Raw genomic sequence first — 17,944 nt, 5'->3', positions numbered from 1 at the left:
GTAGTACAGACTAAAATCTGGTATGCTGATGCCACCAGCTTTATTCTTGTTACTAAGAACTGCCTTAGCTATAGGGGTTTTTTCCAGTTCCATACAAAACGCAGAATCATTTTTTCCAAATCTTGAAAGTACGATGTAGGTACTTTGATAGGAATGGCATTGAATAGGTAGATTGCTTTGGGAAGTATAGACATTTTAACAATGTTGATTCTTCCCATCCATGAGCATGGTATGTTCTTCCATTTGTTAATATCCTCTGATATTTCCTTTCTGAGGAGTTCATAGTTTTCTTTATAGAGGTCCTTCACCTCCTTCGTTAGGTATATTCCTAGGTATTTCATTTTCTTTGAAACTATGGTGAAGGGAGTTGGGTCCTTAATTAGCTTCTCATCTTGACTGTTATTGGTGTATACAAAGGCTACTGACTTGTGGTCATTGATATTATATCCTGAAACATTACTGTATTTTTTGATGATTTCTAGGAGTCTTGTGGTTGAGTCTTTGGGGTTCTCTAAGTATAAGATCATGTCGTCAGCAAAGAGGGAGAGTTTTACCTCCTCTGCTCCCATTTGGATTCCCTTTATTTCCTTGTCTTGCCTAATTGTATTGGCTAGAACTTCCACCACTATGTTGAATAGTAAAGGTGACAGAGGACAACCTTGTCTGGTTCCAGTTCTAAAAGGGAAAGCTTTCAGTTTTACTCCATTCAGTAAAATATTGGCTGTGGGTTTGTCATAGATAGCTTCGATCAGTTTTAGAAATGTGCCACCTATGCCTATACTCTTCAGTGTTCTAATTAGAAAAGGATGCTGGATTTTATCCAATGCTTTTTCTGCATCTATTGAGAGGATCATGTGATCTTTATTTTTGCCTCTGTTAATATGGTGGATAACGTTTATGGACTTGCGTATGTTAAACCAGCCTTGCATCCCTGGGATGAAGCCTACTTGATCATGATGAATGACTTTTTTGATGATAAGCTGTAATCTATTAGCTACGATTTTGTTGAGAATTTTTCCATCTATATTCATGAGTGAGATTGGTCTGAAATTCTCCTTTTTGTTTGGGTCTTTTCCTGGTTTGGGTATCAGGGTGATGTTTGCTTCATAGAATGTGTTGGGGAAGATTCCTTCTTCCTCAGTTTTTTGGAATAATTTCTGCAGTACAGGAATAAGCTCTTCCTTGAAGGTTTGATAGAATTCTGGAGTGAAGCCATCTGGACCAGGGCATTTGTTTGCTTGGAAGATTTTGTATTGTTTCTTTGATCTCAGTGCTTGAAATTGGTCTGTTCAGGAGCTCTATTTCTTCCTGGCTGAGTCTAGGGAGAGGGTGTGATTCCAAATATTGATCCACTTCCTTCACATTGTCAAATTTCTGGGCATAGAGTTTCTGGTAGTATTCAGAGATGATCTCTTGTATCTCTGTGGGATCAGTTGTTATTTCCCCTTTATCGTTTGTGATTGAGGTTACTAGAGATTTTACTTTTCTATTCATCGTTAGTCTGGCCAATGGTTTATCTATTTTATTTATTTTTTCAAAAAACCAACTCCTTGTTTCATTAATTTTCTGAATGATTCTTTTGTTTTCAATTTCATTGATCTCTGATTTGATTTTGGATATTTCTTTTCTTCTACTGAGTTTAGGCTTAGATTTTTCTTCTTTTTCCAATTCCATAAGATCTCTTGTGAGATTGTTGATGTGCTCTCTTTCTGTTTTTCGAATGTAGGCATCTAAAGCGATGAATTTTCCTCTCAAAACTGCTTTTGCAGTATCCCACAGGTGTTGGTAGCTGTGTCTTCATTGTTGTTATGCTCAAGGAAGTTAATGATTTCCTGTTTTATTTCTTCCTGCACCCATCTGTTATTCAACAGAAGATTGTTTAATTTCCATGCCTTTGGGTGGGGTCGAGCATTTTTGTTAGAGTTGAGTTCCACCTTTAGTGCCTTATGGTCTGAGAAGATACAAGGTAAAATTTCAATTCTTTTCATTCTGTTGATATTTGTTTTGTGTCCCAGGATATGATCAATTGTGGAGAATGTTCCATGGAGTGATGAGAAGAATGTATATTCTTTATCTTTGGGGTGGAGTGTTCTATATGCGTCTATCAAGCATAGTTGTTCTAGGGTCTCATTTAAATCTCTTATATCTTTGTTTAATTTCTGTTTAGAGGATCTGTCCAGCTCTGTAAGAGGAGTGTTAAAGTCCCCTGTTATGATGGTATTATCAGATATCATATTGCTCAGACTGAGTAAGGTCTGATTCAAGAATCTGGGAGCATTTAAATTGGGTGCATAAATATTTAGAATTGAAATGTCTTCTTGTTGTAGTTTTCCCTTGACCAATATAAAGTGACCATCTTTGTCTCTTTTGACTTTAGTTGCTTTAAATCCACATGTATCTGAAAATAAGATTGCAACTCCTCTTTTCTTCTGAATTTCATTTGCCTGAAAAATTGTCTTCCAACCCTTGACTCGGAGCTTTAATTTGTCTTTGAAGCCAGGTGTGTTTCTTGCAGACAGCAAATGGATGGCTTGTGTTTTTTAATCCAGTCAGCCAATCTATGTCTCTTCAGTGGGGAACTCAAGCCATTAACATTTATGGAGATAATTGATAAGTGTGGTAGTATTCTATTCGTCTTATTTGGTGAGAGTCCATTGCTTAGTTTTATCTTTTGCATCAGTGTGGAGGTTAGGTTCTGTCCTTTGATTTCTGAGTTCTTACTTTGCTGCTGATCCATTGTGGTGGTCAGTGTGCAGAACAGGTTGAAGTATTTCCTGTAGAGCTGGTCTTGTTGTGGCAAATTTCCTCAACGTTTGTATATCCGTAAATGATTTGATTTCTCTGTCAATTTTGAAGCTTAGCTTAGCAGGGTACAGAATTCTGGGCTGAAAATTGTTCTGTTTAAGTAGATTAAAGGTAGATGACCATTGTCTTCTTGCTTGGAAAGTTTCATTAGAGAAGTCTGCGGTCACTCTGATGGATTTGCCCCTGTAGGTCAACTGGCGCTTACTCCTGGCAGCTTGCAGAATCTTTTCTTTTGTCTTGACTTTGGACAGGTTCATCACAATGTGTCTTGGAGAAGCTCGGTTAGAGTAGAGGCAACCTGGGGTCCGATATCCCTCTGAAAGCAGTGTGTCAGAATCTTTGATGATATTTGGGAAATTTTCTTTTATAATATTCTCTAGTATGGCTTCCATTCCTCTGGGGCATTCTTCTTCCCCTTCTGGAATTCCTATAACTCGTATGTTGGAACGCTTCATAAAGTCCCTTTAATTCTGACAGTGAACGTTCTGCTTTCTCTCTCTTCTTTTCTGCCTCTTTTACTATCTGAGTTATCTCAAAAACTTTGTCTTCTACCTCTGAAATTCTTTCTTCTGCATGGTCTAACCTGTTGCTGATACTTTCCATTGCATCTTTAAGTTTCCTGATTGACTGTTTCATTTCCTTCAGCTCTGCTATATCCTTTTTATATTCTTCATATCGTTCATCTCTGATTTGATTCTGTTTTTGGATTTCCTTTTGGTTATTTTCCACTTTATTAGCAGTTTCCTTCATTGTTTCCATCATTTCTTTCATTGTTTTCAACATGTGTATTCTAAATTCCCTTTCTGTCATTCCTAACATTTATGAATAGGTGGGATCCTCTGCAGTAGCTACCTCATGGTCCCTTGGCGGGGTTGTTCTGGACTGGTTCTTCATGTTGCCTGGAGTTTTCTGCTGAGTCTTCCTCATGAGTGATTTCTTTTATCTGTTTCCTTGCCCTAATTTTCCTTTCACTTCCTCTTGCTCTTTAAGTTCTTGTGCCTGTGGACTAAGGGTTACAGGACCAGAAGGGTGAGAAGGTTGAAGAGCAAAAAAGGGATGAAAGAAAGGAGGACCGAGTGATAAGAAAAAAAAGAAAGATAGAGAAAGGAGAGGGGGTGGGGATAAGGAATATTGACAAAAAGAAGAGAGGCACAGAAAGATGGAGACAGGGCAATATAGGTGTACAGTAGGGTAGTTTGACACAACCTTAAAAAACCCCACCTTCTGGGGGTGCCCAGTTGGGTGGTTCCCTTGAGGTCAGCAGCTCTTTGCTAACCTTATCAGACACAGTACCCCACCTCCACCAAGTAGAGAGGAAAGACAAAAATGCTATAAATCAAACCAAAACAAGCAAACAGAAAACTTTACGGGGATACAATTGGGTGAAAAACCAAATGATAGCGGTAGAAACACTAGCAAAAATGAAGTTGTAGTTATTAAAAATGCAGCAATGGGAAATTATAATTAAACTAGAAAAATTGAGAAAGAAAAAGGGATCTGTATGGAAAAGATTGAAATTAAAAAACAAAAGAACATCAACAACGTCAAAATAAACAAACAAAAAAAAACAACCAAACAAAAAAAAAGAAAAAATACACAACCAAAAACAAAGCAGTTTGTATATGTTATTGAATATTGTCTGGGCAACATGTGATCTTCTAGGGTATGAGATGTTAGTCACAGTTCTGATACCACTGGAGACTGCTGATTTCTCAAACCCCAGCAGGTAGACACCCTAAATCTCTCTTCAGCCCACTTAAAAGGCACTTTGAACTTGTAAACTTGCTGAACAGAAGCTTTCCCAGCTTTCTCGCTGGAATCACTGCTGAAGTGGCTATCCATTTACCCAGTGTGCCAAAACCAGTCTCACTCTGCCCCTGAGGGTTAGGGCTGCAAGGCGGCTCAGACCCCACCCTGAGGCTACTTGGTTGCTGGGTTACCAGCTGCCACCCGTTTCTAGCTCTGTGACCCTGAGGGCGGAGCTTGCTGGGGCACATCACTGACAATGGTTCCGTGTGACCCACTGCCAAACACTATTAGCTCCGTCTGGCTCAGCGGCTCAGACTGGGGCCCTAGACAACGGACAAAGTTCTCCGCACTCCCGCTCAGGCCTTCCCCAAGGCAGTTCAACTCAGTGCCAAGTCCAAGGACATCAAAACAGTTCACAGGTAAAGCCTTTCTGGTTTGCAGTCTCGCTGCTACTGAACTTACAGTTGTGGGCGGGTTTAGACGGATTGAACACACGCGACCACTTGCCGGTTTTCCACTGTTTTAGTCCTCCTCTTGGGGTCCAGAAGTCTCTCACTGACTCCCTGTATCCTCATAGGAGTGATGATAGGCAGTTCCCACCAGCCAGAGATGCCTGGAGTCCTATCTCCCCCGACTCACGGTGCCCAGATGCAAGGAAGCTGTTACTTGGCTGCCATCTTGCTCCGCCCCCGACCTGGGTGAATATTTTATGAGGAGGACTCCCCAGGCAATTGAAGCAGTATCAAAAATACACTACTGGGACCTGATCAAACTAAAAAGCTTCTGCACAGCCAAGAACATAGTAAGTAAAGCAAGCAGACAGCCCTCAGAATCGGAGAAGATATTTGCAGGTTATACCTCCGATAAAGGTCTAATAACCAGAATCCACAGAGAACTCAAACGTATTAACAAGAAAAGAACATGTGACCCCATCTCAGGGTGGGTAAGGGACTTGAAGAGAAAATTCTCTAAAGAAGACCGACAGAAGATCTACAAACACATGAAAAAAAGCTCATCATCCTTAATCATAAGAGAAATGCAAATCAAAACTACTCTGAGATATCACCTAACCCTAGTAAGAGTAGCCCACATAACAAAATCCCAAAACCAGAAATGTTGGCGTGGATGTGGAGGAAAGGGCACACTTCTACACTGCTGGTGGGAATGCCCACTAATACGTCCCTTCTGGAAGGATGTTTGGAGAATACTTAGAGACCTAAAAATAGACCTGCCATTCGATCCTATAATTCCTTTACTAGGTTTATACCCAGAATACCAAAAGTCACAAATTAACAAAGACATCTGTACCAGAATGTTTATTGCAGCCCAATTCACAATTGCTAAGTCATGGAAGAAGCCCAAGTGTCCATCGACCCACAAATGGACTAGCAAATTGTGGTACATGTATACCATGGAATATTATGCAGCCTCAAAGAAAGATAGAGACTTTACCTCTTTCATGTTTACATGGATGGAGCTGGAACAGATTCTTCTTAGCAAAGTATCTCAGGAATGGAAGAAAAAGTATCCAATGTACTCAGCTCTACTATGAAGCTAAATTACAGCTTTCACATGAAGACTATAACCCAACTATAGCACAAGACTATGGGGATAGGGCCAAGGAAGGGGAAGGGAGGGGGGAGGTTTTGATGGAGAGAAGGTAATGGGTGGGGCCACATCTATGGTGCATCTTAGAATGGGTACAGGTGATTGCACTAATGTACACAGCTATGATTTAACAATAAAAAAAAAAGAAAGAAAAAAAAAATGGAGACTTTACATCTTTTATATTAACCTGGATGGAACTGGAACACATTCTTCTCAGTAAAGCATCACAAGAAAGGAGAAGCAAGAATCCAATGTACTCAATTCTAATGTGAAGGCAGTAGAGAATCTCATACACACCCATAAAGAGGAAAATTCAAATCAATTCCAGGTGAGGGGTGAGGGAACGAGGGAGTGAGGAGAGGGGAGGAGTGAGAGGGATGGGGGTTTAAAGCATACAGCACACCTCTTAGGGGGTGGGACACAACTATAAAACAGACTTTACCTAACAGATACAAACCTAATTCTTTGTACCCTCTATGAAGCTGAGCCACTATTATTAAAAAAAAAAAAAAAAAAAAAATCTACAAACCTTTAAGGAAAAAATTAACCAAAGTGACTACCCAAACATGAAAGTCCTATGTAACAAAAGATGAACACCTAGGAGAAAAATATTTGTGGAACACGTAAAAAGCCATGTGTTAATATCCCTAATACTCATGAGCCTTAAGCAACAAGTTATAAAAAGACAGATAGACCTATAAGAATGATCGAAGAGTGTCAACATGTCATTCACAGAAGAAGATGTGCAAATGGCTTATATTTCTATGAAAATAGAAGTAAAAATTGAAACAGTTACACACAATTTGTTTTTTGCCCTGAAAATTAACCATATTTTAAAGTGTGACAACATCAGAAGCTGGAGAATGTATGGAAAACCAGAACTCTTAGATGCCATTGGTCAAAATATGAGATTGTTCAATAAGTTGAAAGCATTTATCAAATGTGCTGAAAGGTAATGTCTGCATATTATTTGACCCAGCAATGCCACTTGTAGGACTACAGACTACAGCGATAAAGGAAGTATTTAAGAATGCTTGGGAAACTTCTAAACATCTATCAATATTCTTTGGTTGAAAAAATAATTGTGTATCCAAAGCAAGAACTTGCACTATTATTAACAGAACTTGTTGTATCTGTATGCATTGACAGGTAAAGCTATCTATGACATATTGGCAGGTGAAAGAGGCAAGGTAATGAGCAACACGTCCCACTTAATAATAGATTATATTTTAATAAAAGATATATGAGAATTTACATTGGCTAGCTGGGTAAACAGAAAATAATTTCAAAAATTGAAAACGATGCGTACAAAACAACTAAGAGCATTTTTCCAGTGTGGATGGCACAGGATTAACAAAAAAGGCAAGCTGCATTTCTTCCTGTGTTTCTCATTATTTTTCCATAAACAGTGTTAAAAGTGAGCCAGAGCGAGGTGAGCCAGAGCGAGGACTCGTCTCTAAAAATAGCCAGGCATAGTCCCAGCTACTTGGAAGGCTGAGGCAAGAGAATCGCTACATCCCAAGAGTTGGAGGTGCTGTGAGCTATGATGCTACAGCACTCTACTCAGGGCAACAAAGTAAGACTCTGTCTCAAAAAAAAAGTACAGCCTGGTAGTTGGGAATTGTGGCATAAGCCTATAATCTCAGGTATGCAGGAAACAGAGGTGGAAGCATGGATCCAGCCCAGAAACATTCAAGGCCAGCCAAGGCAACATACTGATACCCTATTTCTAATTTTTTTAATGTAGCTTCAGGCCGAAACAGCAGCTCACACCAGTAATCCTAGCACTCTGGGAAGCCAAGGCAGGAGGATCCTTTGAACTAAGGAGTTTGAAACCAGCAAGAGCAAGACCCCATCTCTACAAAAAATAGAAAAATTAGAGATGTAGTGGGCATTTGTAGTCTCAGCCACTGGAGAGGCAGAGGCAGGAAGATAACTTGAACCCAGGAGTCTGAGGTTGCTGTGAGCTACAATGACACTGCTGCACTCTACCAGTCTTGCTCTGTCTCAAAAAAAAAAAAAAAAAAAAAATTGCAACTTGGAAATTATGTACAACTATATGAACTGTGTGTATGTGTATATCAAATGACACGGTTTGCTAATTCACAATTACCTGCATTAACACAAAATAATTCATTAAACCAGAAAGCAATTGCAAACTTGATGAATGTAAATGACAATTCATAGTCCAGTAGGAGTTTATTTTTTTTTTTAGGTCCAAAGCCAGATTATGCCTATTCTGCTAAAGGAGAAACAACTCACCTCAGGCAATGGCTTTCCCTGGTGGCAGTTGATGCCCCCGACGAAGATCATGTTGGGCATCAGTGGTCTGGGAGATTCCAAAATACAGTCAGTTCTCAGCAACCAGACTGACGTGTGGCTGAAGAGATCAGATACTGTGACAGGTGTCTGCAGGATTTCAGAGGCAATTTCTAAGGTGGGTTTGAAAAAATAGGGACACAACAAGTGTTCCTCCAAGTGGAAGAGAGAGTTCCATAGTCTCTCCTTGAAAGTCATGGTATCCGAGTAACCTAAGAGACGTCTGGGAACATAAGAAAGAGGAGCAGGGCTCTGCGCACCTTCTTCAAGATAACGGCACATTACTCCCCTGGTGAAGACCACAGAGGGGAGTGAAAAGTACTTAGCAACTATTAAGCCACACATATCAAAAGGATCCAGAAACACAGCATCAAAAGAGCTCTCTCTTAAGAATGCTACTAATTTTCGGTCATTAAACAAACTCCTACAGTGTGAAAAAAATAACTCAAAAACACCTTTGGCTGATGTCAATAAATGAGAATAGAAAGTTTGTCGCCGATTTTCCCATTGATCATTGGCAAAATTCATGTATTCACGGTCGAAATCCTCCGGAGAGTAAGAAGTTTTATAAGTCTTTGTTGTACAATTGGCTAGTTGTCCCAAGTGCCGGCTCACCTCTGGCATGACCACAACCACCTCATGTCCTTTCTGGATGAGTCTCTCCACAACCAACTGCATGGTGAACCAGTGGCTCCCATCCATGGGCACCACCAGCAGCTTGCCTGCCTCGGCCAGGCCAGGTGTGAGCAGCAGACACACACACAGGGGGAGCAGGCTGGGCAGCCCTGCAGGAGCCATCGCAGAACCACAGTCAGGCTGCCTGGACGCTAAGCTCCAGTAACACAGTAGGAGGAAGAAGGGCAGGCACAAAACTTGTGCTCAAACGAGGGCGTGAACATGTTTATAGGACAAATCACACTGCTGCTAATGATTGACTCATAGCACAATAATAAATCATTAGCATTTGCTGAGATTCCCGGTTGCGTATTTTCAGGCAAAAGTAGCAGTGATCTTTGCCTTAGGGACAAATCGTACCCAGTACTACAATGTGAGTTTAAAAACAGACCTTTATGGTGACCCACTTGCCCCTAACAGATGGTAAATGCGCTTTCTCTTCCTTTGATTTCCTTTCTCTAGGTTACTTTAGTGTAAGAATACAGTATGTAATACACACAAAACATGTATTAATAGACAATTTATCTCATTAGCCAGCCTTTTAGTAAACGGTAGGCTATTCCTAGTCAAGTATTTGGGGAGTCAAAAGTTATATATGTATTCTCAACTGCATGGGGTGATGGTGCTTCTAATCTTCATGTCTTTCACAAGTTACTTGTACTCGCAATGAGCACTTGGAAATTGAAATAAATATACCATTTAAATAGCATTGGAAATATGAAATGTTTGGGACTTCAAACTAGTACATCCTTTATTGGAAGAAGTATGGAGAATCTTCAAGGAACTAAAAGTAGGCCTTCTATTTGACCCTCAAACCCATTATTAGGTATCTACCCAAAAGAAAAAAAGTCTTTTACTATAAGAACATTTGCACTAGAATGTTTATAGCAGCTCAATTCACAATCACAAAGATGTAGAAACAACCAAAGTGCCCATCAACCCAAGAATGGACTAATAAACTGCAGTATATGTACACCATGGAATACTATTCAGTCATATAAAAGATGGAGACTGCATCTTTTCTATTTACCTAGATGACTTTAGGGAACATTCTCCTAAGTATCACAGGAATGGAAAATCAAACATCCAGAGTATTTGATTCCAAGTTCAAATTCGTATATTAACAACCACAGGCCAACTAAGGCCCACAGGAGAATTAAATTCAAGAAGTGGGGCTCAGCATCTATAGCACAGTGGTTACAGTGCCCGCCACATACACAGAGAGTGGTAGGTTTGAAACCAGCCTGTGCTAGCTAACCAACTGCAACAAAAAAAAATCAGGCATTGTTATTTTTGAGCATCTGTAGTCCCACCTACTTGGGAGGCTGAGAAAAGAGAATCACTTAAACCCAAGAGTTTGAGGATGCTGTGTGCTGTGACGCCATGGCACTCTACCAAGGGATTCTGTCTCTCAGAAAAAAAAAAAGGGGGGCGGGGGGTAAGAGGGGAAAGAGGTTTGGGAAGTTGTCACCTAGCAGGTACAATGTTCAGGTGTATGGCACACTTCCTAGTGAAGGACATGAGCACAATTTGAATAGTACCTTACAAATGCAAATGATGTATTCTAATCATATGTATCTTCATGTTACCCCACAATTTTAAAATAAATAAATGATTATTCAAGGAAAAAAGAAATAGGAAATAGGTACAGACTTGACCAAAAATTTGAAAGACTCTACACTGAAAACTTCAAAATTTGATGAACGATACTCAAAAAGACCTAAATAAATGCAGAGATACAACATGTTTACAAATGAGAAAACACAAAATGCTGAAGAATTCTGCACTCCTAAATTGATCTATAAATTCAACACATTCCCAACTAAAATCTCAGCAGGTTTTCTTGGTAGAAATTGGCAAACCGGGAGGAGGGGTGAGGTGGCTGACTGGAGATAGCTTTTGACAGAAGCTCCCATCCAGAGGGAAGGATTATGACCAGAAAGTACGCAACAATGCTGAAGACTGGGAGCCAAGCTGAGAGAGAAGAGTGATAACTGTACGACACTTCTGCTGAGGCAAGCTGAGACTCCAAGAAAGCAAATTTCAAGAACAAAACTCATCCCAAAGGATAAGTATCTGCCCCCTCCCCCAAGAGTGTTTTTTTTTTCTTTATTGGCTTACTGTAGGTTTTCTATAGGTGAGTGGTAAACTAAGGACCTCTTGTCTCACCTGGGAGAGAGTTGCAGGAAATGGGGACTACTTATCCAGAGGGACCCTGCTGTGACCCTGAGCACTCTCTTTTCAGGCATGAGAGTTGAACTAATGGTTTCCCTGCCATTTTGAACTTCTAATCCACCCTCTCCCCCTCACCTGACGGTCTGGAAGCCTAACCCCTGCAGAGACCAGAATGTCTGCAGTTCATTGCCTGGTCCAGGCACTGCAAGGGCCATGGGAGAAAACCTACACTGTAACAGTGAGCCCAGCAGTAGTGCAGACAAAGGGGGGAGGCTTTCGGGCTTGGATCTGCAAAAGTGCAAACATGTTGTGGAAGGAGGCTTGTGAGCTGCGAGCCGTGCCTTGCCAGAAATCAGTGCACCACACCACACCTTGCCAGAGCTACCCTGCCATAGCCACAGCCCCATACTCAGCCCAGCCAGAGCTGCTTATCATGCTCCATGCCCTGCCAGAGCCCAGTGCCCTGCACATCCCATGTCCCACCCAGCCAGAGCCACCAAGAGCCTGCCCTGCCAGAACTGTGGGCCTTGTGCCCTGCCTTGCTGCTGGAGCCATGCACCCCACACTCCCAGAGGGGTCACTACAGCCACCTCCCTGGCCATGGGAGCCTCCTGGGAGCTGCAGGGTTACTCTCACGAAGATTCAGCAAAGTAGAGTGATCCCACCAGGGTCCAATCTTGGAGAAACACCTCCTGCACTCTGAGGACTGCCAAAAAAGCCAGACCTTGCCCTATATGAACACCAGTGCTGCAGAGCACTTGGGGCAAAGGTGCAGTGGCTGAGGGAGAAAATCATTTGCTGACTTGTTCTCTTCATGTTCAGATTGAGCTCAGGTGGAACATTCTCCACTTGCCATTGAGTACCTGAGGCAGGCAGGCCTCACCTCCCCCAGCTGGCAGGTGGCACAGGGTGATCGCCAGGCTGAGGGGGCATTGACTTTCCCTTGACTCTGGCAAAGCCCTGGCTCATCTACTTGTTGGAGGGAGCAGGACCACAGCCCCATGGAGTTACCAGTGACTGGGCATGAAAGAGGTGCAAGGTGGGGAAAGAGATAACAGCCCCCTACTCCAACTCAGCTACTCGGCAGGCATTTGTGACTCCACAGAGTACTGGAGTTAGCCACATTTGAGCCGCCAGTAGTCCTCTGCTATCTAGTTGCTGGAGAACTTTCAAACTCTACCACCTGAGATTGGTACTAACTGGGTCAATTGGTTTGGAACTCTAAACCTGGGCCAATCACCGAAGGACCCTCTTGGGTGATACCTTGGTTGTGTGGCAATGAGAAGGGTTGATTTTCCTCTCCCAGTTGTTGCCCATGGGGGTGGTGTGTCTTAGTTGCTTGTATTCCTCCACAGCTGAGATTTCAACCCAGGGTCACTGATCCACAAGGATTGGAAAAACACCAGCTGAATATAAGATAGAGACATCTCCCCCCAGCACACCATGTAGTTCCCCAGAGCCTCAGACTGTAATACTGTACAGATACTTTGAAAAGCTGTAGGGGAAAAAGCTACAGTCACCAGTCCCAAATCCTTCACAAAGGGCTGGTTAATGACAACTACAGGAGCCCCCAATCCAATTTCACCTTACCTGCTCATCTAGCCAAACAATGAAAAATAATCATGGGGCAGAATGAGTGGGAAAACTCTGGCAACATGAATAATCAAGAGTAGATCAACTCCCCCAAGAAATAACAAAACAGACACACCAGATGATCCCATTCATAAACAAATGGCTGAGATGTCAGAAATCGAGTTCAGAATTTAGATGGCAAATAAGATCAACAGAATGGAGGGAAAGATGGAATTAGAATTTCAAGGAGTGATTCAAAAGTTCTCTCAAGAATTCAATGAATTTGAAGACAAAATCACCAAAGATTTTTGACACACTGAGAAAAGAACTTGCAGCCCTCAAAGATCTGAAAAATATTGTAGAATCCCGCAGTAACAGACTAGAGCAGGCAGAAGAAAGAATCTCTGACATTAAAGACAAAGATTTTGAATGCTCCAAAATGCTCAAAGAGGAAGAGAAGTGGAAAGGAAAAACAGATCATTCTCTCAGAGAACTCTGGGATAATTCGAAGAAAACTAAAATCTGCATTATAGGAATTCCTGAAGGCAACAAGGTTGCTTCGAAAGGCACAGATGCTCTACTGCAAGTAATAATCGATGAGAACTTCCCAAATATGACAAGAGATTATAAAATTCAGATAGCAGACAGTTTCAGAACCCCAGCACACCTCAACCCAAATAAAAAGTCTCCCAGACACATTATAATTGAGTTTGCCAAAGTTAATATGAAGGAGAAAATTCTGCAAGCAGCAAAACATAAGAAAACCATTACCTTCAAAGGGAAGAATGTTAGAATGACTGCAGATCTCTCTGCTGAAACTTTACAAGCCAGAAGAGGGTGGTCACCAAATTTTAATCTCCTAAAGCAAAGTAACTTTCAACCCCAGATCTTGTATCCAGCTAAACTGAGTTTCATTTATGATGGAGAAAATAAATACTTTAATGACATTCATATGTTGAAGAAATTTGCCATAACCAAACCAGCTCTTCAGGATATATTCAGACCTATCCACCATAATGACCAACCCAATCCTATACCACAAAAGTAAACTCACTCAGAAACTTCAGACCAAACTCTAATTTCCACACTGACAAAAGGATTAAAAATGCCCACTGGACTTTTGAAAACTCAATACCCAAAACTTCACCAGACTTATCAATATTCTCCATTAATGTGAACAGCTTAAACTGTCCTCTAAAGAGGCATAGGTGAGCTGACTGGATACAAAAACTCAGGCCAGATATTTGTTGCATACAAGAGTCACATCTTAACTTAAAAGACAAATACAGACTCAGGATGAAAGGATGGTCATCCATACTTCAGGCAAATGGTAATCAGAAATAAGCAGGTGCTGGAATTTTATTTGCAGATACAATAGGCTTTAAACCAACAAAAATAAGGAAGGACAAGAATGGTCACTTCATATTTGTTAAGGGTAATACTCCATATGATGAGATCTCAATTATTAATATCTATGCACCAAACCAGAATGCACCTCAATTTATAAGAGAAACTCTAACAGACATGAGCAACTTGATTTCCTCCATCTCCATAATAGTCGGAGATTTCAACACTCCTCTGGCAGTGTTGGATCGATCCTTCAACAAGAAGCTGAGCAAAGAAATCATAGATTTAAACCTAACCATCCAACATTTGGATTTAGCAGACATCTACAGAACATTTCATCCCAACAAAACTGAATACACATACTTCTCATCAGCCCAAGGAACTTACTCCAAAATCGATCACATCTTAGGTCACAAGTCTAACCTCAGTAAATTTAAAGGAATAGAAATTATTCCATGCATCTTCTCAGACCACCATGGAATAAAACTTGAGCTGAGTAACAACAGGAATCTGCATACTCATACAAAAACATGGAAGTTAAATAACCTTATGCTGAATGATAGCTGGGTCAGAGATGAGATTAAGAAAGAAATCGCCAATTTTTTGGAACAAAACGACAATGAAGACACGAACTATCAGAACCCCTGGGACACCACAAAGGCAGTTCTAAGAGGGAAACTTATAGGACTGCAAGCCTTCCTCAAGAGAACGGAAAGAGAGGAAGTTAACAACTTAATGGGACATCTCAAGAAACTGGAAAAGGAAGAACATTCCAACCCCAAACCCAGTAGAAGAAAGGAAATAACCAAAATTAGAGCAGAATTAAATGAAATTGAAAACAAAACAATAATACAACAGATCAATAAATCAAAAAGCTGGTTTTTCGAAAAAGTCAATAAAATAGATGAACCTTTGGCCAACCTAATCAGGAAAAAAAGAGTAAAATCTCTAATCTCATCAATCAGAAACAACAAAGTCGAATTAACAACAGACTCCTCAGAAATCCAAAAAATCTTTAATGAATATTACAAGAAACTTTACTCTCAGAAATATGAAAATCTGAAGGAAATTGACCCATGCTTGGAAGCACGTCACCTCCCAAGACTTAGCCAGAATGAAGTGGAAATGTTGAATAGGCCCATATCAAGTTTGGAAATAGCATCAACCATACAAAACCTCCCTAAAAAGAAAAGCCCGGGACCAGATGGTTTCACATCAGAATTCTACCAAACCTTTAAAGAGGAATTAGTACCTATATTACTCAACCGTTCCAAAAGGTAGAAAAAGAAGGAAGACTACCCAACATGTTCTATGAAGCAAACATCACCCTGATCCCCAAACCAGGAAAAGACCCAACAAGAAAAGAAAATTATAGACTGATATCACTAATGAATATAGATGCAAAAATATTCAACAAGATCGTAACAAACAAAATCCAGCAACACATCAAACAAATTATACATCACGACCAAGTCGGGTTTATCCCAGGGTCTCAAGGCTGGTTCAATATACGTAAATCTATAAATGTAATCCAGCACATAAAGAAATTAAAAAACAAAGACCATGTGATTCTCTCAATCGATGCAGAAAAAGCTTTTGATAATATCCAGAATCCCTTCATGATCAGAACACTTAAGAAAATCGGTATAGAAGGGACATTTCTTAAACTGATAGAGACCATCTACAGCAAATCCACAGCCAATATCGTATTGAATGGAGTTAAATTGGAATTATTTCCACTCAGATCAGGAACCAGAGAAGGCTGCCCATTGTCTCCATTGCTTTTTAACATTGTAATGGAAGTTTTAGCCACCACAATTAGGGAAGACAAGGCGATCAAGGGTATCCATATAGGCTCAGAAGAGATCAAACTTTCACTCTTCGCAGATGATATGATACTATATCTAGAAAACACTAGGGACTCTACTACAAAACTCTTAGAAGTGATCAAGGAATACAGCAATGTCTCAGGTTACAAAATCAACATTCATAAATTGGTAGCCTTTATATATACCAACAATAGTCAAGTTGAAAAAACAGTTAAGGACTCTATCCCATTCACAGCAGTGCCAAAGAAGATGAAATATTTGGGAATTTATCTAACAAAGGATGTGAAAGATCTCTATAAAGAGAACTATGAAACTCTATGAAAAGAAATAGCTGAAAATATTAACAAATAGAAAAACATATCATGCTCGTTGCTGGGAAGAATCAACATTGTTAAAATGTCCATACTACCCAAAGCAATATATAATTTCAATGCAATCCCTATTAAAGCTCCACTGTCATACTTTAAAGATCTTGAAAAAACAATACTTCGTTTTATATGGAATCAGAAAAAAACCTCGAATAGTCAAGACATTACTCAGAAATAAAAACAAAGCAGGAGTAATCACACTACCAGACCTCAGACTATACTACAAATTGATAGTGATCAAAACTGCATGGTATTGGCACAAAAACAGAGAGGTAGATGTCTGGAACAGAATAGAGAACCAAGAGATGAATCCAGCTACTTACTGTTATTTAATCTTTGAAAAGCCAATTAAAAACATTCAGTGGGGAAAAGATTCTCTATTTAACATATGGTGCTGGGTGAACTGGCTGGCAACCTGCAGAAGACTGAAACTGGACCCACACCTTTCACCATTAACTAAGATAGACTCTCACTGGATTAAAGATTTAAACTTAAGACATGAAACTATAAAAATACTAGAAGAGAATGCAGGGAAAACCCTTGAAGAAATCAGTCTGGGTGAGCATTTTATGAGGAGGACCCCCCGGGCAATTGAAGCAGCTTTAAAAATACACTACTGGGACTCGATCAAAGTAAAAATCTTCTGCACAGCCAAGAACACAATAAGTAAAGCAAGCAAACAGCCCTCAGAATGGGAGAAGATATTTGCAGGTTATGTCTCCGACAAAGGTTTAATAACCAGAATCCACAGAGAACTCAAATGCATTAGCAAGAATAGAACAAGGGATCCCATCGCAGGCTGGGCAAGAGATTTGAAGAGAAACTTATCTGAAGAAGACAGGCATGCGGCCTTCAGACATGAAAAAATGCTCATCATCTTTAATCATCAGAGAAATGCAAATCAAAACTACTTTGAGATACCATCTAACTCCAGTGACACTAGCCTATATCACAAAATCCCAAGACCAGAGATGTTGGCGCGAATGTGGAGAAAAGGGAACACTTTTGCACTGCTGGTGGGAATGCAAATTAATACATTCCTTTTGGAAAGAGATAGGAGAACACTTAGAGCTCTAAAAATAGATCTGCCATTCAATCCTGTAATCCCTCTACTGGCCATATACCCAGAAGACCAAAAATCACATCATAACAAAGATATTTGTACCAGAATGTTTATTGCAGCCCAATTCATAATTGCTAAGTCATGGAAGAAGCCCAAGTGCCCATCGATCCACAAATGGATTAATAAATTGTGGCATATGTACACCATGGAATATTATGTAGCCTTAAAGAAGATGGAGACTTTATCTCTTTCATGTTTACATGCATGGAGCTGGAACATATTCTTCTTAGTAAAGTATCTCAAGAATGGAAGAAAAAGTACCCAATGTACTCAGCCCTACTATGAAACTAATTTAGGGTTTTCACATGAAAGCTATAACCCAGTTACAACCTAAGAATAGGGGGAAGGGCAAAAGGGAGGGGAGGGAAGGGGGA

At 40.4% G+C, this 17,944-nt stretch overlaps 1 protein-coding gene across 3 annotated transcripts in view; it reads right to left on the bottom strand.

Annotated features, from left to right (window-relative positions):
• The window catches only part of LOC128590125 (UDP-glucuronosyltransferase 1A1), a 264,050-nt gene that overhangs the window by 223,349 nt on the left and 22,757 nt on the right, over nt 1-17,944 (bottom strand). For 2 of the 3 annotated variants that reach the window (XM_053597296.1, XM_053597297.1), the window contains exon 2: nt 8,425-9,297. The exons of the other annotated variant lie outside the window; for it this stretch is intronic. In XM_053597296.1, the coding sequence (XP_053453271.1) occupies nt 8,425-9,297 (873 nt within the window). The remainder of the gene's footprint in view (nt 1-8,424; nt 9,298-17,944) is intronic. 3 annotated transcript variants of the gene reach the window in all.

The sequence above is a fragment of the Nycticebus coucang genome, chromosome 7 (genome assembly GCF_027406575.1).
Source record: "Nycticebus coucang isolate mNycCou1 chromosome 7, mNycCou1.pri, whole genome shotgun sequence".
In the NCBI taxonomy this organism is placed as follows: Eukaryota; Metazoa; Chordata; class Mammalia; order Primates; family Lorisidae; genus Nycticebus; species Nycticebus coucang.
This window is presented reverse-complemented; position numbering and strand designations above follow the sequence as displayed.